Here is a 25,585-nt window from a genome sequence, read left to right as displayed (position 1 = left end):
TGCGTGAGCTTAAACGCGTGCCTTTTGGCTTCCTCCTAGTGGATTGGCTGTCTTGCCAATCAACAACAGCTCTATTAACATGCGGAACAACACGAGCCATACACCTGGAACTATGCTCAGATATGTCATCCGACAGATTTCTTCAAGCCTTACAAAGGTTTGTCGGAAGACGAGGAGTGCCAAGCACAATTTACACTGATAATGCTACTGCCTTCCATGCCACGCACTTAGAGTTGAAGGAGCTCTGGCAGGCTCTCATGGCAAGCAAGACGCACAAGTACCTCGCTCAGCAAGCCATCACTTGGAAATTCATCGCCCCACACGCGCCGTGGTGGGGAGGATTCTGGGAACGGATGGTGGGATCTGTCAAACGCTGCCTGAGAAAAGTTTTAGGACAGTCACATTTGGACGAAGAAGGTCTCAACACAATCCTGGTCAGTATAAAAGCAGAACTAAACTCTAGACCAATTACGCAAGGGGGAGAGGAATCTGAGCCACTGACGCCCGCACATTTCCTTGTGGGTGATCGATTCACAACACTACCTACTGGTCCAGAATCACCAGTTAGAAAGGACTTGTCCAAGGAATTTCAACGGCTGCAGAAGATGGTAGAACATTTCTGGAACAGGTGGAAGAAAGAATATCTGATTCTGCTCAAAAACTTTCATGAAACTCATTAACCGAGGCCAGGTTCAGGAAGACTCCAGCTGGGTGATGTCGTTCTTCTACAAGAGGATGTTCGTCCACGACACATGTGGAGGAAGGCGCGGATAGAAGATCTTCATGAAGGGAGAGATGGGAAAATACGAACTGTAACCTTACGAACTTCAGAAGGATCCATAATCTCATGTCCCGTTCAACTGGTCATTCCTCTAGAAGTTGACCAGGGTGGGGAGGGTGTTGCGGGTTGATATTTGTAATTATAGACACTCTGGAAATATTGATTATCCTTGAATTAATGTTTTATATTTCATGAGGTACGTTCCTTGGAGAGAAATAAATTAATGTTGTATTGGAATCACGATGTTGTGTGTCCGTAATACTCTCCTTTAGATTTAACAGTGGAATTCCCGTTGCACTCTTAATGTTACTACCCTTGCTTTTAACTTCACCGAAGGTTGTTTTGGCTTTCCTATATGCTGAGTCAGTCTTTCCGAAATCATTTCTTTTTCGATTTCTTCATATTTTTCATGTTGCCATTTCGTCTTAGCTTCCCCTATTTGTTTCATTCGTAAGCGGTTTGTATATCTGTATTCCTGAAGTTCCTTGAACATTTTTGGACTTTCTTCTTTCACTGACCAACTGAAGTATTTCTCTAGTTACCCATGGCTACTTCACAGTTACCTTCGTTGTACTTATGTTTTTCTTTCCAACTCCTGTGATTGCTCTTTTTAGAGACAGCTATTCCTCTTCAACTGTACTGCCTACCGGGCTATTTTTTGATGCTGTCACCACAGCCTTAGAGAACTTCAAGCGTATCTCGTCATTTCTCACTACTTCTGTATTCCACGTCTTTGCATATTGGTTCTTCCTGATTAATCTTTTAAACTTCAGCCTAATCTTCATCACTGCTACATTGTGATCTGAATCTATATCTGCTCCTGGTTGCGCCTTAGAATCCAGTATCTGATTTCGGAATCTCTGTCTGACCATGATGTAATCTAACTGAAATCTTCCCGTATCACCCGGCCTTTTCTAAGTATACCTTCTACTCTTGTGATTCATGAACAGAGTATGCGCTATTACTAGCTGAAATTTATTACAGAACTCAATTAGTCTTTCTCCTTTCCCATTCCTTGACCCAAGCCCATATTCTCGCTTAACCTTTTCTTCTACTCCTTCTCCTAAAACTGCATTCCAATTCCCTATGAATGTTAGATTTTCATTTCCCTTTACGTACCTTATTACCATTTCAATACCCTCATATACTTTCTCTATCTTTTCAACTTCATCTTGCGACGTCGGCTTGTATACATGAAACATCGTTGTCGGTGTTGGTTTGCTGTCGATTCTGATAAGAATAACTCTATAACTGAGCTGTTCACAGTAACATACTCTCTGGCCCACCTTTATATTCATAACGAATCCTATCCTCGTTATACCATTTTCTGCTGCTCTTGATATTACCTTATACTCACCTGACCAGAAATCTTGGCTTCCTTCCATTTCACTTCGCTGAACCCCACTATATCTAGATTGAGTCCTTGCATTTCCCTTTTCAGATTGTCTAGATTTCCTACCAGGTTCAAGCTTTTGACAGTCTACGCCCCGATTCCTTTCGTTGGTTATTCATGCTTTTTCTCATGGACACCTCCCCCTTGCAGTCCCCTCTCGGAGATCCGAATAGGGGAGTATTCCGTAATCTTTTGCCAATGGAGAGATCATCATGACTCTTTTTCATTACATGCCACATGTCCTGTGGGTACACGTTACGTCTCTTTAATACAGTGGTTTCCATTGCCTTCTGCATCCTCATGCCGTTGAACATTGCTGATTCTTCCGCCTCTAAGGGCAGTTTCACACCCCTAGGACAAGAGTGTGCCCTGAACCTCTGTCCGCTCCTCCGCCCTCTTTGACGAGACCGTTGGCAGAACGAGGGTGACTTCTTAGGCCGGAAGTCTTCGGCCGCCAATGCTGATTATTAATCAGGGGTTACGGACCCGGGACCGAAGACGTTTCGAGTAGTAATCGAAGACGCTACCCCTAGACCACAGGGATATAAACCACACAAACATATAAGAGATGATACTAATGCCACATGGTACAAAAAACAGGTCAGAACACTATTGCAGAACCAACGAAAAAAGCATGACAAATTTAAAGAACAAAAAAACCCAAAATTGACGAAATTTTACAGAATTGACAAATTTAGCGCGACCTTCAATGTGAGATACTTTCAAAGAATTTCCACAACGACACTCTGTCTCGAAATCTGGCAGAAAACCCAAAGGGATTCTAGTTGAATGTAAAGTTCACCAGTGGCAGGACGCAATCAATACCTTCCCTGTATGATAACAATGGTGATGTCATTGATGACAGCATCACCAAAACAGGGTTACTAAACACGGTTTCCCGAAATTCATTCACAAAACAAAACGATGTAAATAATCTAGAATTCGCATCAAGAATAACTGCCAACAGGAGTATCTTAGAAGTAGACATCCTTGATGCAGCAGAAGCGGTTTAAAACACTTAAGAAAGGCAAGGCTTCCAGGTTGGATAACAGGTTCCTTTTAGAGTATTCTGATACACTAGCTCCATACCTAGCAATTATATAAAACTCCTAACTCGTAGATAGATCCGTATCCCAAGTTTGGTAAGTTGTACAAGTCACACCAATACGCAAGAAAGGAAATAGGAGGTATCCGCTAAATTACAGACCATATCACTAACATCGATTTGCAGTAGGATTTTGGAACGTATATTATGCTCGAACATTATGAACCAACTCGAAAAAAACGATTTGTTGACAAATAGCCAACACGGATTCAGAAAATATCGTTCTTGTGAAACACAACTCTATTCTCACGAAGTAATATGTGCTATCAACAGGGGACGTCAAATTTATTCCATAGTTCTAGATTTCCATAACATTTTTGACACCGTTCTTCATAAACGACATCTTATTAAATTTTACGCCTATGGAGTATCATCTCAATTGTGCGACTCGATTCGCGATTTCCTACCTAAAATGTCACAGTTCGTAATAATTGACAGAAAGTCATCGAGTAAAACAGAAATAATAACTGGTGTTCCCCAAGGAAGTGTTATAGGCCCTCTGTTGTTCCTGATGTACACAAACGATTTAGGAGACAAACTCAGCAGTTCTCTTAGAGTGTTTACAAATGACGCTGTCATTTACCGTTCATGTAATTGCAAATTGATATAGACAATATATCTGTATGGTGCAAAAAGTGGCAATTGATTCTAAATCACGAGAAGTCTGAAGTTATCCAAAGGGGCACTAAAAAGAATCCGCTAAATTTCAGTTACACGATAAATCACATAAATCTAAAGGTGGTAAACTCAACTAAATACTTAGGTATTACAATCACGAATAACTTAAATTGGAACGATCATATAGACATTGTTGTAGGGAAAGCAAGCCAAAGACTGCTATTTATTGGCAGAACGCTCAGAAAATGTAACAGGTTTACGAATGGCGCTGCTTACACTACACTTGTCCGCCCTCATCTGAAGCACTCTGCGATGTGGGATCCGCGTTGGATGGGATTAATGGAGGACACACGGGCGATTCTATAAGTCGGTTGGGAGGGGGTGGAGGCTAATGGGGGGGGGGGGGGGAAATCGGTTAACAGAAGGAGAGTTGGGGTCCTCAAATGGTTCAAATGGCTCTAAGCAGTATGGAACTTAACATCTGAGGTCATCAGTCCCCTAGACTTAGAACTAATTAAACCTAAGTAACCTAAGGACATCCATGCCCGAGGCAGGATTCGAACCTGCGACTGTAGCAGCAGCGCGGTTCCGGGCCTGAAGCGCCTAGAACCGCTCGGCCTGGGGTCTTCCACCGACAAATTGGTAAAATTTGGTGTTGCTTAAAGTAGCTTTTGGTAACTGTTTTGGAGTTCAGGGTAAAAAATGTGTATTAATAAATAATAAGACGGCCATTTTAAGTTAAATTATGTTTACTGGTTTAGATAGTAAGCTATTTGCCGCTCTTATTCTTTTGTTAAAATGTGTTCGAAATATATTGCAACCTATATTTCTACATAATTATAAAAAAATGATTGAATCTGTTGGAGTAGTATATTCGCTGATTTCTGAAGTCATTTTATCCAGTGTAATATGATACTCCATTTGGGGGGGGGGGGGGCTATAGCCTCCATGCCCCCATAGACCCCCCCTCCCCGTTTGCCACCGCTCCTGGGGGGACATCGAAAAAATTCAAAGAAGAGCAGCTCATTTTGTATTATCGTGAAATAGGGGAGCTAGCGCCACCGATATGATACACTGAGGTAGCAGTCATTGAAACAAAGACGTTTTTTGCTGCAACACGATCTGCTCATGAAATTTCAGTCACCAGCTTTCTCTGCACAGCGTGAAAACTGTGTCGTGGTTGGTAACTGGCTCACTACACTCTAGAAATGGAGGCATGTATACGCTGGTTGCTGTGATATCTTCCTCAGACGACTTTAACGAAATTATTAAGCAAAAATAATTTATGCTCTCACATCTCGTAGCGTCGTCTTTCGGCTTCATGATGAATTGCTTATCATTTCGTTAATGGCCACAGTTATTGTGATACTTCGATATTAAGGAACAGACTGCACAAAATTCGAATACTTTGCAGCCATAAATGTAGGTCGATGTTAATTTGCACTTAGTGCTTGTTAGGTCATACAATGCTGCATACATAACGTGGCCACCGTACTGAATTTTTCTTTAAACATGAGACGAGATCTACATTTATCTCTAGTCTCTGGAGATAATGAATTTACAATGTGGACTCCTAGACGACGGGCGCACATCCTGTGATCTACGGTTAGTGTACTTCATTAGTAATCAAAACATACTCAGCGTCGGTTTCAAAACCCGCCACCGCTTAAATTTTGATTAACAAGCAGCAGCACTTGCGGCTGAAGACTTCCGGTATAAGAAGTCAACTCATTCTGCCAACAGCCTTCTCAAAGACAGCGGAGGAGCGGGCAGAGGTTCAGGGCACTCCCTTGTCCTTTGGGTGGGAAACTGTCCCCAAAGGCGAAGAATCAGCAGTGATCAACGGCATGATAATGCAGAAGGCAATGAAAACCACTGTATTAAGAAGTACAACGTGTATCTATAGGACATGTGGTCCGTAAATGAAAAAGTGTCGTGATGAACTCTCCATTGGCCAAAGAGTCCGGGTCGGGGCGTGGAATGTCAGAAGCTTGAATGTGGTAGGAAAGCTAGAAAATCTGAAAAGGGAAATGCAAAGGCTCAATATACATATAATGAGGGTCAGTGAACTGAAATGGAAAGAAAACAAGGATTTCTGGTCAGATGAGTATAGGGTAATATCAACAGCAACAGAAAATCGCATAATGGCATAGGATTCGTTATGAGTATAAAGATAGGGCAAAGATTGTGTTCCTGTGAACAGTTCAGTGACAGGATTGTTCTTATCAGAATCGACGGCAAACCAACACCGACAACGATAGGTCACGTATAAATGCCGACGTCACAAGCTAAACGTGAAGAGATAGAGAAAGTGTATGAGGACATTGAAAGGGTAATACAGTACACAAAGGGAGACGAAAATCTAGTCATGGGGACTGGAATGCAGTTGTAGGGGAAGGACTCGAAGAAAAGGTTACAGGAGAATATGGGCTTGAGACGAGGAATGATAGAGGAGAAAACTAGTTGAGTTCTGTAATAAATTTCAGCTAGTAATAGCGAATACCCTGTTCAAGAATCACAAGAGAATACCGGGTAATATGAAAAGATTTCAGTTAGATTACATCACGGTCAGGCAGAGATTCCGAAATCAAATAATGGCATACCGACGTTCACATGTGTGTGTACTCATAAGGGACAAAATTGATTAGGTCATCGGTCCCTAGACTTACAAACTACTGAAACTAACTTATGCTAAGGACAACACTCACACCCGTGCCAGCGGGAAGGTAAGGCGTACCCAGGAACAGATTTAGACTCAGATCACAATGTAGTAATGACGAAAAATAGGCTGAAGTCGAAGAGGTCAGTCAGGAAGAATCAATATGCAAAGAAGTGGAATACGGAAGTAGGAAGGAATTATGAGATACGCTTGAAGTTCTCTAAGGCTGTGCAAGAAAAAATAGCCCAGTAGGTAGTGCAGTTGAAGAGGAATGGATATCTCTAAAAAGGGCAATCACAGAAGTTGGAAAGGAAAACATAGATACATAGAAGGTAACTGCGAAGAAACCATGTGTAACTGAAGAAATACTTCAATTGGTCGATGAAAGAAGAACGTAGAAAAATATTCAGGGAAATTCAGGAAAACAGAAATACAAGTCGCTGAGGAATAAGGAATGATTTCGGAAGGACTGACTCAGCATATAGGAGAGTCAAAACAACCTTCGGTGAAATTAAAAGCAAGGGTGGTAACATTTAGAGTGTAATGGGAATTCCAGTGTTAAATGCAGAGGAGAGAGCAGATAGGTGGAAAGAGTAAATTGAAGGTCTCTGTGAGGGGGAAGATTTGTCTGTTGTGAAAGAAGAAGAAACAGGAGTCGATTTAGAAAAGATAGGGGATCCAGTATGAGAAACAGAATTTAAGTGACCTTTGGAAGACTTAAGATCAAGTATGACAGAAGGGACAGCTAACATTCCATCAGAATTACTAAAACCATTGGGAGAAGTGGCAACAAAACGGCTATTCACGTTGGTGTGTAGAATGTCGCGAAAATATCGTACACACAATTCCGAAGATTGCAAGAGCTGACATATGCGAGAATTATCACACAATCAGCTTAACAAAAATGGTTCAAATGGCTCTGAGCACTAAGGGACTTAACGTCTGAGGTCATCAGTCCCCTAACTAACCTAAGGACAACACACGCACCCATGCCCGAGGCAGGATTCGAACCTGCGACCGTAGCGGTCGTGCGGTTCCAGACTGTAGCGCCTAGAACCGCACGGCGACCCCGGCTGGCTCAGCTTAACAGCTCATGCGTCCAAGTTGCTGACAAGAAAAGTATACAGAAGAATGGAAAAGAAAATTGAGGATGTGCTAGATGACGATCAGTTTTGCTTTAGAATAGGTAAAGGTATCAGAGAGGCAATTCTGACATTGAGAGTGACAATGGAAGCAAGATTAAAGGAAAAATCAAGACATGTTTATAGGATTTGTCGACCTGGGAACAGCGTTCGACAATGCAACATGGTGTAAGGTGTTCGAAACTCTGAAAAGAACTGGGGTAAGCTTTATGGACAGACGGTAATATACAATATGTACAAGACACAAGAGGGAATAATAAGAGTAGACGACCAAGAACGAAGCGCTCGGATTAAAAAGGGTGTAAGAGAGAGATGTAGTCTTCCCCCTACCTGTTTAATCTGTACATCAAAAAAAAAAAAAAAAAAAAAAAAAAAAAAAAAAAAAAAAAAAAGGATCAGGTGTGGAATTAAAATTCGAGATGAAAGGATATTAATAATGCGATTCGATGATGACATTGTTATCCTGAGTGAAGGTCAAGAAGAATTACTTGATATGCTGAATGGAATGAACAATCTAATGCGTACAGACTATGGACTGAGAGTAAATCGAAGAAAGACGAAACTAACGAGAAGTAGCAGAAATGAGAACAGCGAGAAACTTAACATCGGGATTGAAGGTCACGAAGTAGATGAAGTTTTCGGAGTTCTGCTACCTACGTAACACAATAACCAATGACGGACGGTGTAAGGAGGACATCATAAGCGGACTTGCAATGGCAAAAAGAGCATTTCTAGCCAAGAGAAGTCTGCTAATATCAAAAATAGGCCTCAATTTGTGGAAGAAATTTCTGTGAATGTACGTCTGGAGTACATCATTGTTTGCTAGTGAAACACGGACTGTGGGAAAACCGGAACAGAAGAGAATCGAAGCATTTGATACATGGTCCTACAGACGAATGTTGAAAATTAGCTGGACTGGTAAGGTAAGGAATGTGAAGGTTCTGTGCAGAATCCGAGAGGAACGGTCTATGTGGAAATCACTAACAAGGAGAAGGGACAGAATGGTAGGACATCTGTTAAGACATGAGTGAATGACTTCCATGGTACTAGAGCGAGCTGTAGAGGGCAAAAATTGTAAAGGAAGATTGGAATACAACCAGTAAATAATTCAGGATGTAGGTTGCAAGTGCTACTCTGAGATGAAGAGGTTGGCACAGGAGAGAGGAGAGGAATTCGTGGCGGGCCGCATCAAACCAGTCAGAAGACAGATGAAAAACAAAATCAAGATACTGAAACTAATGTTTGGCAAATAATAGTTGACAAAGGGGAGAGTACTTTGCTATAAAGTTAATACACAAACCTTTCTTATCTAATGTGCTATATGAGCGACAATAGATGTATTCAAGGAAATAATGTAATTACTTTATGGGACAGTGGCAGCTCGTGATATCACAACATAGGTGAGTTAAGTGCACGTTTACTTTTATACTGAGCACGACTTTTCATAAGCTATAGACCTGACTTGTTCTCAGTTGTTTGTTAAATGAGGGACTGATCCAGGATTCTGTGAGTTCACATTTTGTAAACCCCGCTGTATTTTGATAAAAGAAGGCAATTTAACATGGAAACAAGATAAAGAATGAAAGAGTTACAAGTTAGTCGAAAATAAATGACTCTTACTGATGGAAGTTTAGAGTAATCTGGTAACCTATTGTGTTTCAACAATAAAGACTTCACTTTCGAATTATGGGTCCTACTGCCATAACCTGTTAATACGATTGTTTGCAGACATTTTAACTTTGGACTACAAGTTCTTCTTGTGAGTAACCTTCGTCGAACATTTTATAAGAAACATGACGCGGCCTAATAACCCAGAAGATTTTAGCTTCAGCGACGTCAACCTTTAGCTCTTGAACTGCTCCCCCCCTCCTTCCCCCTCCCCTACCATTTGGTTGCTGCCTGCTGCAGAATCCCCACCACTAACGTTGTCCACTCACCTATTATGCTGTCTGTGCAGGTACAGGTCAAGTTCTTTTTAATACACTCTACCCTGCGTAAGTAAGTGGGCTTGTTTGCAACCAGATTAAATATTCATATGGACAGTGTTACATCGTCTGGAGCACCACAGGCTCTTAATATGGCGACCATTGTTGCAGCTACCCTTGATACAGACGTTGACATGTTGACAGAGTTGCACTCACAGACAACACTAGAAAAAGGAGTAGCTCCACATTGTCTTTTCAGTCGAGTCCCAGTTCTTCTTACAGAATTGTATTAGATGTATCTGTGTTTGGACGTTCCAGGGAGAACAAATGTTGGCAGATTACGTTCGTCATCACCGCACAGGCTCTGCTCCTCGCGTAATGGTATGTAGTGCCATTGGCAGACAAAACGATCACCTCAGATTCACATAGCCTATAATTTTGAGAGATACTGTTACATTTCTGACATGTTAAGGCTCATGGCTGTGCCCTATATTATAAGTCCCTGTGCCATTATATTTCAAAAAAGTAATGGAAGACAACATGTTACCCATATCATAGTTACCTATCTCAATACAGAAAGCGCTAAACTGTTTCCGTGTTCAGCATATTCACCAGATCTCTCACCCACTGAAAACAACTGGTCATGGATTCCTGAGAGACTGGCACACCACCACTTACAGCCACTACGAACACTGGCAGAGAGTTAAAGCGGCATGGAATTACATACCCTTAGCTGTCATCTAGGCTCAGTTAGATTTTATGCCTTGGCAGGCTAGAACCTTTGTTGCTGAAAGATGGGTCAGTTGTGTGTACTAAATTTCACAACCTGTATAGCCCGAAAACGCCTTAACCACTTATGCATGTAAGTAATATTTCGTTATTTGCAACTATAATGGCAATCAGAGTACAACTGTTACAATGTAAATTTTAATCTGAATTAGCAGCTATTGTAATAGAGAGGAAACCAGTTATTCTTCAGTAGTGATAAAGGTAACTGGAGGTTTTATTTATATTCTCAGTGGATATAAGAGGCAAAGATGAAAGAAATGGTGTGATAGACAGTGACACAGACACTCGCGCAGGAGCAGCAAAGTGTCAGCGGGGAGGCGGCGCCTGGCTGCGAGCTCTGCGTGGCACACTGCTGCGCCTGCTGCCTCGGCTGCTGCTGACACTGCTGCTGCCGCTGCTGCTGCTGACTGGCTGCTGCTGCACACTGCCGCTGACAGACTGCTATTGCACACTGCTGCGCCGCTGCGGCCCAGGGCTGTGGCTGTACCTGCTCGATGGTGCTACTTCACTTCGCTGCTCCTACAATACGTACATTTCTACATTCCATTGTCTTGTAGTCATGTCAAATTAATGTCACCACCACCTATGTTTGACGTCAACACCCAGTAATCTCGCGTAGATGGCAGGTGGCAGCACTATCAGTGCATTGTACAGGCTGATCAAAAACGCAATATAAATTTGAAAACTGAATAAATCACGGAATAATGTAGATAGAGAGGTACAAATTGACACACATGCTTGGAATGACATGGGGTTTTATTAGAACAAAAAAAATTACAAAAGTTCAAATAATGTCCGACAGATGGCGCTTCATCTGATCACAATAGCAATAATTAGCATAACAAAGTAAGACAAAGCAAAGATGATGTTCTTTACAGGAAATGCTCAATATTTCCACCATCATTCCTCAACAATAGCTGTAGTCGAGGAATAATGTTGTGAACAGCACTGTAAAGCATGTCCGGAGTTATGGTGAGGCATTGGCGTCGGATTTTGTGCGTAGTTTCGTGTTTCAGAACAGTGGATGAATGGCAGAAATGTAAATTCTTGGGGAATATTTTTCGTAAGAGTCGAAAATTACAAACTTACACAGGGCTATGTTTGTGATCAAACATCATATTTCAAAAAGACTGTTACAAAATGTACTGTCACAGCTACATAACTTGCATTATTTTTAGACCTCCATGTAGCTGTGGTCAAGCACTCGTTTTCAATTGCAATACGGAGCCCATTTTCAACATTCATACAGTTTTCATGCTCTGCTTTCGTGTCTTGCAGTGTTACCCAAGTTTCACGCCCTACGCGGAAGCTATTAAATAATTATACTGAGAAAAATCAGCACTTCAGCCGCTTATAGGCATTGAAATAAATCAGTGGTGAAGATTGAGTTGGACGGGAAGCGTCTCCGGATGGCCGAGGAGACAGGGAAGTCTGCCTTCGGCAGGGCAGCAGTACGGACCGCTCACGGCCGTCCACGCCGATGCGCGCGCAGAGTGTTTGTTTACATCCCCGTCACCGCGCTTCTCAGTCGAACAAGCTATAATGGCCAACTATTGCAGGAAGAACGCTCTTAGTTCACCTTTTCAAGTGAATACGCACGACTCAAAGCATTGGCCGTCAAATGCTTTTTACACGAAGATGTGAAGATCCCCCATGACGATCTCATCGACATACACGTATCGTTCATCAGTAGCATCCTTTATGTTAAGATGTCTTCCGACGCTGCCTGCAACGAGATTATTCAACGGACGCGACATGGACTAAAGTTTCAACACTCCGACGGCAACGTCGTGCCTGAGGATGTCGACCAAGCAGGACTTGGCCTTCGAACGACCGGTATATTCGAACTGCCTTTCGAGGTGAATGAAGATGAAGTCATCGCGATGCTAAGCACGTACGGAAAAGTCCAGTCACTTAGCCGAGACATGGGCACAGTTTACGAAGTATCCGGTGTTTAATGGTGTGAGACAAGTCCGAATAGATCTCAAACGGTACATCCCATCGTACATTTCTATTGGCAGCTGCCTTGCAGTGGTCATTTACGTCGGAAGACCTAAACTTGTTCCGGTTGTGGCAAAGAAAGCCATCTCTGTAATGAATGCCTGAAACGCCGCATTGCGCAACTACGGCATGATGATACAAACACCGACCGAACCACAACTGCCCTTACAATCACCCATGCGGCGACACTGCACATCTAGCCCTCACAAGGCGCAGTTCATTGAGCGTCTCTCTGGACCGATACACGATGAGGCGTCACAGTACCTTGCCATCCGCAATGCTGCCTGCGAACATGACTTACAGCCGGACACACGCACGCTAGAAGATCACAAAGATACCAGCGAGAGTTTTATGGAGACTGAAAACCGCAACACAGCACCCGCGGCTATTGTACCAGAACGACGCTAATCTCTTCCTTCCACAGACACCGAAACACATTGCCAGAAGCAAAAGTCGCCCAAACGACGAAAAAAACGCCGCAAGACATCATAATCGATCACTGAGCCCCCCCTCCCCCCGCAGGATGACGAGATGGAACATAAATCTGACACAGGACACGATAACCCTTTTTCCTCTGACACGGAGACGCGTCATCCACAAGACAGTGAGCCGTCCAACAGAGATCGTGAGCAAGCCTCCACGCCCGGAAGCCATGGAACATAGCACGCCCGCAGTTGCAACGACTCGGCCACAGCTGCCACCTCTCACCAATATTGAAGCTTACAGACATTTTTGGCATGGGCGGATGACACGGATTTACCACCTCCACCCATTGCAGAAATGAGTGAGATCTGTCCCTCCGTTAGACCAACACTAAAATGGGGTATGTTTCCACGACGACTCCTGCGACTACTATGAACTTCTAGAATCCACCACGACAATCTTCACCAGCTACGAACCTATCGACAGCAAGGATCCCCCATCACGCATACCGAATAGCTACCATCAACACCTGTAATAATATTGGCTCCCACGTTGAACTTCAACTGCTCGATTACACAGTAAGAGCAGTGGACATCGGCATCGCCCTGCTACAAGAACTGAGGACAGCAACTTGGTCTGTGTGTTATGGATACGAGACGTATGCTGCCCGGCGGATATGGAACACACAGGCGCAGCCTTCCTCCTCCGAGAAGAGATTGCAGTTTCCGATGTCGCATATCTCCCAACGGCGCGAAGGGTGGCCATAACAGCTGAAGGAAACAGAATCATAAATCTCTACGCCCCATAGGGCACTGATAAACGGAGGAATCGCTTCCACTTCTACGCAGAAGATTTCATGCCTTCATTCCTCGGCAGATATGATCATCTCATCGTAGGTGGAGATTTCAAGTGGTTCAAATGGTTCTGAGCACTATGGGACCTAACATCCGAGGTCATCAGTCCCCCAGAACTTAGAACTATTTAAACCTAACCAACCTAAGGACATAACACACATCCATGCCCGAGGCAGGATTCGAACCTGCGACTGCAGCGGCCTCGCGGTTCCAGACTGAAGCCCCCAGAACCACTCGGCCACGCCGGCCGGCAGTGGAGATTTCAATTGTGTTCTCGAGTGTACAGACCAATAACCTCATTTCACCACATGTCAGGAATTTCACTTCCTCGTCCGCCGCTTTCGTCTTCTCTACACTTGGAGAGTGGTACAAGGCCACCGCCCGGGGCATACACACATCACGAGCCACTCCGCTAGACGACTCAGTGGAATATATATCTCTGACACTCTAAAACCCGTTCTCCTCGACGTGGAACGTTGGCCGTCTGTCTTTCCGTATCATGACATCTGCATCTGTACCATGAAGCTACGTAGGCAATCTGTACGGTGCAGTGCAGGAATTGGCTCTGAGCACTATGGGACTTAACATCTGAGGTCATCAGTCCCCTAGAACTTAGAACTAATTAAACCTAACTTACCTAAGGACATCACACACATCCATGCCCGAGGCAGGATTCGAACCTACGACCGTAGCAGAAGCGCGGTTCCAGATTGAAGAGTCTAGAACCGCTCGGCCACTCCGGCCGGCCAGGAGGACAGATACATGTTTTGAGGGCTGATGGTATTAGTGAGTCTGAATAAAAAACTGCATGTGGGCATATGCCCTTTTCCGAATAGTTTCCAAGATAGAACACATTTACTGTAGGTCGTTATTTATTTCCTGTGTTATTCAACAATTGTCATTGAAACTTCCTGGCAGATTAAAACTGTGTGCCCGACCGAGACTCGAACTCGGGACCTGTGCCTTTCGCGGGCAAGTGCTTTACCATCTGAGCTACCGTAGCACGACTCACGCCCGGTCCCCACAGCTTTACTTCTGACAGTATCTCGTCTCCTACCTTCCAAACTTCACAGAAGCTCTCCTGCGAACCTTGCAGAACTAGCACTCCTGAAAGAAAGGATACTGCGGAGACATGGCTTAGCCACAGCCTGGGGGATGTTCCCAGAATGAGATTTTCACTCTGCAGCGGAGTGTGCGCTGATATGAAACTTTCATATCAGCGCACACTCCGCTGCAGAGTGAAAATCTCATTCTGGGAACAATTGTCATTGTTTACAACGTACCACAATAGTATAGAGGAAGATGAAACGAACAATTTGATTTGGGACACCTGTGGTCTATCAAGTCGGGAAACTATCTCAAACTGGCCTACAAAAGTAATCTAAGCTACGGCGCATTCGCACCGTGAGTGATTTTCAAGATGCCTCCCCTCGCGGAAATCATCATTCCTAGAGAAAACATGAATAGGACCTTTTTTTCGTGGGAAATTTAATGTATTTTAATTTTTACTGCGACGCGTTTTCGCTGGAGAGTGCGGTTTTCGAGTTATTCAAGAAAACAAACGAAAGTGATGCCAAATGTACTGTACCTCGGAAACTATTCGGAATAGTGCATACGTCCATATTAAGTTTTATACTATCACCCCTCAAAACATGTACCTTTCCTCCTGACTTAACCTGTATTTTTCACTATGAAACAGTTTTATTGCAATTCGTGATTTCCCTATGTTGTGTCTAGACAAGACAGCCTAGACACAATGAGAGGAAGCCGAAAGGCACGTGCTTAAACTCACGCAGGCTGGCGTGAGGTCTGAAACAGGATACGTAATGAATGCTATAAAGAAAAGTACGTAGCTTCTGGAATACTTAACTTTAATCCACATTTGTAGAACATCGCTCTTGATGATACATTAATAGAATCTCAATATCCATTGAATACGGCGCCTTGCTAGGTCGTAGCAAATGTAGCTGAAGGCTATGCTAACTATCGTCTCGGCAAATGAGAGCGTATTTGTCAGTAATCCATCTCAGGCAAAGTCGGCTGCACAACTGGGGCGAGTGCGAGGACGTCTCTCTAGACATGCCGTGTGGTGGCGCTCGGTCTGCTATCACTGACAGTGGCGACACGCGGGTCCGGCGTATACTAAAGGACCGCGGCCGATTTAAAAGGCTACCACCTAGCAAGTGTGGTGTCTGGCGGTGACACCACACCCTAAATCACTCCAGGCAAATGCCGGGATGGTTCCTTTGAAAGGGCACGGCCGGCTTCCTTCCCTAATCCAATAAGACCGATGACCTCGCAGTTTGGTCTCTTTCCCCCAAACAACCCAACCAACTTATTGCAATTCAAGAGGCTTTTTTCAAGCCTTATATATATATATATATATATATATATATATATATATATATATATATATATATATATATATATATTCCGCAAGCTACCGTACGGTGCGTGGCGGAGGGTACTCTGTACCATTAATTGTCAATTCCCCTCTCGTTCCTCTCGCAAATAGACCCCTCCGTATGAGCCATAATTTCTCGTATTTTATCTTCGTGGTTCTTAGGCACCATGTGCAGTATGTTGGCGGCAGTAGCTTCAAATGCCGGTTCTCTAAATTTTCTCAATAGTGTTTCTCGAAAAGAACGTCGCCTTCCCTCCATGGATTCCCATTTGAGTTTCCAAAGCTTCACCGTAACTTACGCCATATTCGAACCTACCGGTGACAAATCTAGCAGCCCACCTCTGAATTGCTTCGATGACTTCCTTCAATCTGAGCTGGTACGGATCCCAAACACTCAAGCAGAACCCAAGAACAGATCGTTTACAAGTGGACGACTGTTCCCTAAAATTCTCCCAATAAACGTAAGTCGATCATCTGCCTTGCCTACCACAGTTCTCACATTCTCGTTTCACTTCGTATCGCTTTGCAACGTTACGGAAATTTGGAAATTTGTAGTTAGTTCCTATGGGACCAAACTGCTGAGGTCATCGGTCCCTAGGCTTACACACTACTTAATCTAACTTAAACTAACTTACGCTAAGGACAACACACACCACACACCCATGCCCAAGGGAGGACTCGAACCTCGGACGGGAGGAGCCGCGCGAACCGTGGCAAGGCGCCCAAGACCGCCCGGCTACCCAGCGCGGTTGCAACTTTACGTCCAGACATTTAAACGGCTTGATTGTGCCATCAGGTCACTGGGAATACTGTATCCGAACGTTACCGGCTTAATCTTCCTATTTATCCGCATAAGCTTAAATTTTTCCACATTTAGGGCTAGTTGCCATTCATCACACCAGCTGGAAATTTTGTCTAAGTCGTCTTGTATCTTCCTTCCTACAGTCACTCAACTCCGATATCTTACCGTACACCACGGTATCATCAGCAAACAACCGAAGATTGCTGCCCACCCTGTCCGCCAAATCATTTATATATACAGAGAACAACAGCGGCCCTATCACACTTTCCTGGGCCACTCCTAATGATACTCTTGTCTCTCATGATCACTCGCCGTCGAGGACAATATACTAGCTTCTATTATTTAAGAAGTCTCCCAACCCTTCACACACTGGGAACTTATTCGATATGCTCGTACCTTCGTTGCAACGCCCTGCAACGGGGCTCTGTGTCAAATGCTTTCCGGAAATCTGGAAAAATGGAATCTGCCGGTTGTCTTTCATCCACAGTTCTTATTATATGATGTCAAAAAATGGCAAGCCGAGTTTCGCACGAGCAGTGCTTTCTAAAACCATGCTGATTCGCGGACATAAACTTCTTAGTGTCAAGAACGTTTATAACATTCGAACTGAGAATATGTTCAGAAGTTAGGGATACTGGTCTGTAATTTTCTTATAAACTGCAGTCACCTGCGCTTTTTTTCAGTCGCTTGGGACTTTGTGCTGGACGAGAAATTCGCGATAGGAACTACGTGATGCCAGTTCACTTACTAACTCAGATGTTAATAACTACTTATCTACTCCATCTAGCAGAAACACTCTCCTAGCTTTTTTGACTGATTTATTAACTTCCGTAATCATAGTTGCTATAATGACATCATGACCGCTGATCCCCGTTTCTATACTGACATTGTCGGTGAGGTCTGGCCTATTTGTGGCTACAAGGTCTCAGATATTTCCATTGCGTGTGAGCTGCCGAGCTAGTTGCTCAAGACAATTTTCAGAATGTTCAAAAGTATTTGGCCTGATTGCTTGTCTGTACCCGCAGTAATGAATCCATAGTCATCCCAGTCTATACCCGGCAGGTTAAAGTCGCCTCCAACTAGTATTTATTGATCTGAGTATTGACCGCAGACTTTCTTTGAATGACTCTAGAGCTGCCACAGCGGAATCGGATGACCGGTGCAAACATCCAACAATTAATCTAGTTTCACCTACGCTTGTTATAGGCAATCAGATGACTCCAACTTCGACCTCAATAGAGACAATATTTTTATCAAGTGCAATGAACATTCCGCCTGCAATGACCTCTGATCTGTCTTTTCAATATGCGTTCAACGACTCACTATATGTCTCAGAGCTTGCCTTTTCGGATTTCAGGCAGCTCTTGGTCCCAAGAACAATTTCAGCGCGAGGATTTTTCTGGGGGGGGGGGGGCAGTAATTTCGGGAACTTTATTACGAATATTTCGACAGTTTATTGATAACATTGTGAGAGACGAAGTGTCTTTATTCTGAACGCTGTTTAACTGCCCTTGCTGTGAACAAACTGGCGAGTGTTCATCAGAGCACCTCAAATTATTGCCTAGCCTAAGAAACCCTCTGTGCACTCCACAAGTACTCTGCTAACCGATTAGCTGCTTCCTCTGTTTAGTGCGCCAGTGACCTATCAAGGGGAATCCAAAAAACCCCACACGATAACACATGTCCAGGAATCTGCAGCCGAGACCGTCACAGAGTCGATGAAGCCTTTGGTTGACACCCTCCACTCGGCTCCAACCCAAAGGACCCTTGTCAACTCTGAGAACGATGCTGCAAATTGCGAGCTCTGCTCGTTCCCTACGGGCGAGGTTATCAACCTTCACCACCTCCGCAGCCGCCTGTACGAAGTGAGGATCGCCTCAGAACCCATGCGGCAGGCGCCGTTGGTGCCGACGTGAGTCACAACTTGCAGACGACTGCACCCTGCACGCTCGATAGCCATCGGCAAGGCAGCCTCTATATCTCGGATAAGGCCCCTGGCAGACACACTGAGGTCACATTGGCTTTCTTTCTAAGAGGCTCCATAACGCACCTAACATTTTGTCCAGTCACACGGAGAATGATGGAGGCCAGGCGGCCAGTTTCCACATTGGCCCTCCACCTTGAGCGACACAAACGCTTACCATCCTCCACTCACCCTGCTGTGAGGGTGGATCCACTGCTTCAGGTGAACTATGAGGTGCCTAGCAAGCAGAGCCCATGAGCAAACCAAGTGACGCTTGAGGTGTCCTATGCGATGTGCAATATTCTCCGCTGCCGCTACATGCTGGGGTAGCAGACTGAAGGTGACTAACCACATCCAACAGCACATTCAACTTTGGCAATATATGTGAACAGTTGAATTGGCTATGGTCAGTCCCCTTCAGGCTGCTACCTTGGTATGTAGTGGTGGCGGAGAATCTGGTGCATCACTTATATATATGTACCCACCAGGATAGTCGAGAGCGCTAACGCACTGCTTGCTGGACTCGGTTAGGCGCGCCGGCCCCAGATCGAATCCGCCTGGCAGATTAACGACGACGGCCGGTGTGCCGGCTAGCCTGAATGTGGTTTTTAGGCGGTTTTCCACATCCTCCTTGGTGAATACTGGGTTGGTCCCCACGCCCCGCCTCAGTTCCCCAACTCACAGACATTTGAAACACGTTCACAGTATTTCGCGATTTACACTAGACGCAGACAGCTGGGGTACACTACTTCCATCCCGGGGGGTATGGGGTGGCGGCAGGAAGGGCATCTGGCCACCCCTTCAAATTAACCATGCCAATTCCGTACTTAGCCCTGCCGACCCTGTGCACAATGTGGGATAAAGACAGTAGCAAATATATACAGGGTGAGTCACCTAACGTTACCGCTGGATATATTTCGTAAACCACATCAAATACTGACGAACCGATTCCACAGACCGAACGTGAGGAGAGGGGCTAGTGTAATTGTTTAATACAAACCATACAAAAATGCACGGAAGTATGTTTTTTAAAACAAACCTACGTTATTTTAATGGAATCACGTTAGTTTTGTTAGCACATCTGAACATATAAAGAAATACGTAATCAGTGCCGTTTGTTGCATTGTAAAATGTTAATTACATCCGGAGATATTGTAACCTAAAGTTGACGCTTGAAACATTGTCCTCACTTCATTGCAGGGGCCCAAACAGCTGCAACATACATCGCGTTTCTACAGAATGATCTGCCAACGTTGCTCGAAAATGTCCCACTGGAAACGTGTCGACGTATGTGGTATCAACATGATGGTGCACCTGCACATTCCGCAATTAACACTAGGCTGACCCTTGACAGGAAGTTCGACGGGCGTTTCATAGGACGTGGAGGACGCATAAATTGGCCAGCCCGTTCTCATGATCTTACACCTCTGGACTTCCTTCTGTGGGGTACGTTAAAGGAGAATGTGTACCGTGATGTGCCTACAACCCCCGAGGATATGAAACAACGTATTGTGGCAGCCTGCGGCGACATTACACCAGATGTACTGCGGCGTGTACGACATTCATTACGCCAGAGATTGCAATTGTGTGCAGCAAATGATGGCCATCACATTGAACATCTATTGGCCTGACATGTCGGGACACAATCTATTCCACTCCGTAATTGAAAACGGAAACCACGTGTGTACGTGTACCTCACCCCTCATGGTGATGTACATGTGCGTCAGTGAAAAAGACCAATAAAAAGGTGTTAGCATGTGGACGTAATGTGCTGTTCCAGTCTCTTCTGTACCTAAGGACCATCACCGTTCCCTTTGGATCCCTACGTAATTCGGTGCTCTCCGATACACACAATCGAACAGCGGAGGAGTGGTACCCAAGCGTCAACTTTAGGTTACAATATCTCCGGATGTAATTAACATTTTACAATGCAACAATCGGCGCTGATTACGTATTTGTTTATATATTCAGATGTGCTAACAAAACACGTTAGGTGACTCACCCTATATATATATATATATATATATATATATATATATATATATATATATATATATATATATATATATGCAGACTTGGAGTGACAGAAAATTGATGATTCGATCTTGGTTCTTTCTCACCAGGCAGATGCCCTGACTACTATGCCACACTGGCACAGTAGCTTTACACAACTGCATGAACTACCCTAGCATGCCTGCTTCCTTGATCTAAATTCGTATTCGTGCATCAGCCCACTCAGCAGCCCCCTAGACTCGAACACCATTGAAGAGGCTGTCCAACTTCGTTGGAATAGCTTCTCAACATCAAAGGAAATGGGGAATCCTGCCTGAAAGTCAGGCCTAAGTGTGTTTAATCAAATGAAACAATATGGTTCCATAGACATTTTACGGTGTCAAATATCTGTGATATATATATATATATATATATATATATATATATATATATATATATATATATATATATATATATATATGCAGACTGAAGCGACAAATGAAAATTTAAACCAAGGCCAGTATACGAATGTAGGTCTCCCGCTCACTAGGCAGATGCGTTAACTACTGTGCCACACTGACACAATGGCTTTGAACAAATACGAAGACTAAACTAGCATACCTCCCTCTCAATCCAAATTCACATTCACGCCTCAGTCCAATTAGTATTCCCGCTAAACTCGAACGGCAGTGTAGAGGCTCTCCAACTATATTGGAACAGCACCTCAGCATCGAACGAAATGTGGGTTCTGCCTGAAACCCAAGTATAGGTGCTTTTAATCATGGTTCCAGAAACATTTTCAAGGTCAGGTCTGCTAGTGTAGTCCATACCGCTGTGCAAAGCCATTGTGCTGCAGTGGCATAGCCGGCCGGAGTGACCTAACGGTTCTAGGTGCTACAGTCTGGAACTGTGCGACCGCTACGGTCGCAGGTTCGAATCCTGCCTCGGGCATGGATGTGTGTGACGTCCTTAGGTTAGTTAGGTTTAAGTAGTTCTAAGTTCTAGGGGACTGATGACCTCAGAAGTTAAGTCCCATAGTGCCATTTGAACCAGCCATTTGCAGTGGCATAGAGGTTAGTGCATTTGCTTAGTGAGCATCAGACCTGCCTTTGACTCCTGCACTTGATATAAATTTTCATTTGTTGCTTATGGCTGCTGATATACATCATTATTATAATTCGTTCACACAATTATTATAAAAGTACAAAGAGGCATATCTGTGTGCCACTGGGGTGACTTCCATTATCAATTTGGGAACAGGACAAAGCAGTGTGGGGGGAGGGGGGGTTGTAAAACTTGTAGAGGGAGACAAAGGGGTGACTACAGTCAGTAGGTTCAAGTGGATTTATGATAAAGAGGCTTGTGTGAGGTACACTAGTGTGAAGAGCTGCGTCAGAGGGTCTCAGGCTGAAGGTGACAAGAAGAAAGGCACCTGGTCCCAGGAGCGCTGCAGCAGCGACAGGTACTTGGCGCGGTCGTCCTCCTTCTCCCTGCGCAGCACGTCCACCCTGGTGTGCAGCAGGGCCACCTCCTCCTGCAGCAGTTCCAGCTGCTGGCGCTCCTCGATGGTCAGCAGCTGCTGCTGCAGCTGCTTATTGGCCGGCCCGCGATAGCAGCTGACCTTCACCAGGCTTTGGCGCTCCAGTTCCAGGCGCTCCACCTGCCATCCACATACCAATCTGCACAATTCTCTTCATCACAATTACACTGATGGACATGGCAAGTGTTGTACTATTAACACACTGACTGAATGTTAACAAACTGATAACACCAACCCTGTGGGACATTTTGATTAAAATTTCATCCTTATGCGAGCATATTTTCAAAACAGAAAAAAAGTTAGTCTAACCGATAAAAAATGGTATAGTTACATTGTAATTATTGGGTGTGGCTAACGGTACTAGAACTTTTCAAGTGGAAGTCGCATTTCAGCCTTCTGACAAGATGTGCACATACATGCTTGGACTTGACCTAAGGTCGACTCATTGCCAATAGACCACACAAAGACATGGCTGTAGTGCAATGACAGTAGAATGAGCGGTGACGAGATGGTCTCAGGACTGTAGCAAGGAGAGTAGGCACAGGTCCTTCCGTGAGGACTATACAACGTGGAAATAATAGGATTGTTAGAAGAGTTCTGACGAATACACAGATGATAACACTGGAAATACAGGAAGACGGCGTCTGTAATGAATAGATTACTGGAAATTGGGTTTGAGCTGCCATGCATCATTTGCTACTGACACCATACCACAGTGGATAGAAACTTGCACAGTGTAGAGCCATAGTCAACTAGGATACTGAATGACATGTTGTGGTGTTCAGCTAAGAGTCTCACTTCTGAGTACGGCCGTCAGATCGAAGCTGACGTTCCCATAGAAGGATAAAGGTCACGAAAACTGTGATTCTCGAGACCCATCATTGAATCATAGGGTGGGGAGCTATTGGATATCAGAAGAAGAGTGATCTGGTAATTGCTTAAGCCAGGCTCAATGATCGCCAGTATGAGGCAAATATGTTAAACCCTGTTGTCATATCCTTTATGAACAGTGTATTAAATGGCACATTTCAGCAGGATACCACTTTGCAGTTCTCACCTCGTGCACCATAATGAATATACGTATCGTTGACTGGTCTGCCAGAGTTCCTGATTTGTTATGCATAGGATGTCTACGATTTTATTGGAAGACCTATACTTTCAAACAAGTCCCCAGCCAGCAATATTTTTGAACTGAAACAGCGTGTATTTGAGGTATGACAAAAGTGAAAAAGAAGTTGACAGTCTCTTTGATTTCTTACTGAAACAAATACAATTGTTTATTCATGCCTGTGGTGTCACATATGGTACTGATGTCGAAAGAGTCATCAATTCCGATGGCAACGGAAGCTTAATTATTTATTACCTCTTATTTGACGGACATCGCTACAAGGTTTGATAAATATCGGACCGTTGCTTCACGGTGTAGCACTTTCAGTTTCCATCAATGTATGACAGTCGACAGTGTATTACCAAAAGCTAGCCGCATTCACAGAGAAGTTTGCATGCTGATACAGCAAGTCTATTTTAAAAACTTTAAATGCATCCACATGTCACTGTCTCCTTACTTTAAGTCCAGAAATAAATGCTGCCATTGTTTCCATGCTTTAAGTTAATTACATTTTCTCGTGAATATCACTGAAATTATTCACCGGTTTGTTAACAGCACTTTTAGTCCTATCTACAAGAAGTATTGTGCCATGCATGTAACCTTTGTAGTGATGAAGCCCTGAATCTTAAGTGCGCCGCCGTATATGTGAACGTTGCTGTGAAGTACACTGAATACTAATCAGATATAGCAGCTGAATAAGTAATCTCACAGTAATAAAAATCGATTATAATATTATACTGTGATAGAGCATTAGATGCAGCATTAGATGCAGCATTACATGTTGTGGCAAACGGCCTGACTTGTATCGATCGGTGATGACAGGTAAGTGTTACTTGAGTCCTCTCTGAGAACAAGGAACTGATAAACGCACGGGTTTCCCTTTCCTAGGGATCGGAGTCCAAATGCATGTGTGGATTGACTAATGAAACTGTCTACTATTGAGCAAACGCACTTCAGACAAACGATGAGGCAGTTGCTTCAAAATAATCTCAATCTGTCTTCTATCGTATTCGTGTTCAACATAGGTAATTCCTTGTTCATGAAGTCATTAATGTCAACAGGGCGATAAACTCTAGACTTATGTCCGTCCTTTCGAGATGCTACACCCTCTGTGGGAGAGAGGGAGGAGGGGGTGGAATTTAATAAATAACTAGCGAACCTGACAGTGATTCGCAGCTGATAAATGTGTATGGGAATTGGATTAGTCTTAACTTTTTTCTCCCACCTCTCTCTGTCCATCACTTCTTCTCCCATCTCTGTCTCCATCTCCTCCTCCCCCCGCTTCTGTGTGTCTCTCCCCCTCCCGCTTCTCTACATTCATTTCCACCCCGCTTTCTCTCCATCACCACTTTCTCTTCTCTCTGATCTTGAGCCTTGTTTGTTGTTACTGCCAACGAATACTTAACTGGGAACTGAAGTCGCTTAAAATGAGTGGATGAATCAGTTGAGATCGCTGGTATACGGGGCATGAGAGACCTCTCCTGCTGATGGGTCTCAGAGGATAGTAGCTTTAATGACAGTATTTCGCATTGTTTTAACCTGGAGCTGGGTAGAATTACGAAGTTTGTGATGACTGAGAGTCTATGGTAGTACTCCAATCACAAGCCGCTAAGCCATAAATACAGCTTTCTTGTTTTCTATGAAAACCGACTGCTATAAAGCACATAGTTGTGTGTACATTTAAAAAATATATATATTTAAGGAGAAAGAATATTTATGAGAGGAATAATTTGTTTAATGGTTTAAATGCTTCGCTATTATAGTTCAGACTGCCTGCAGGAAAAAAGCTAAACTCCACATTTTCACAGCACATAATTTTCTTTCCATTTTAACAGAAAACATTTATACTATTGTTTAAAAAATACGTAGCCTATGTCTGTCTTGATATTTATTACAGTATCATGAAAAGTTTCTAGTAAATAGTTCACTAAGTTTTCGACAATTGTCTTACAACGTTCCCTCTTTATATATTTTATTTGCATACTTATATACAATGTGTATTGAAAATGTAATAGCTTATGGGCATCTGATTATTCATTAGAGCATATATAAGAACTTATGTGGCTTATTCCTGTCCGAAAGTTTA

The 25,585-nt window shown here is 43.7% G+C and overlaps 1 protein-coding gene across 1 annotated transcript in view; it reads right to left on the bottom strand.

Moving 5' to 3' along the window:
- Positions 1–22,253: 22,253 nt before the first annotated feature.
- The window catches only part of LOC126222260 (coiled-coil domain-containing protein 13-like), a 79,223-nt gene continuing 75,891 nt past the window's right edge, over positions 22,254–25,585 (bottom strand). Inside the window, exon 9 of the mRNA XM_049942183.1 lies at positions 22,254–22,400. Within this exon, the coding sequence (XP_049798140.1) occupies positions 22,254–22,400 (147 nt within the window). The remainder of the gene's footprint in view (positions 22,401–25,585) is intronic.

The sequence above is a fragment of the Schistocerca nitens genome, chromosome 1, assembly GCF_023898315.1.
Source record: "Schistocerca nitens isolate TAMUIC-IGC-003100 chromosome 1, iqSchNite1.1, whole genome shotgun sequence".
Classification (NCBI taxonomy): domain Eukaryota; kingdom Metazoa; phylum Arthropoda; class Insecta; order Orthoptera; family Acrididae; genus Schistocerca; species Schistocerca nitens.
Note: the sequence above shows the minus strand (reverse complement) of the source record. Positions and strands in the feature narration are given on the sequence as shown.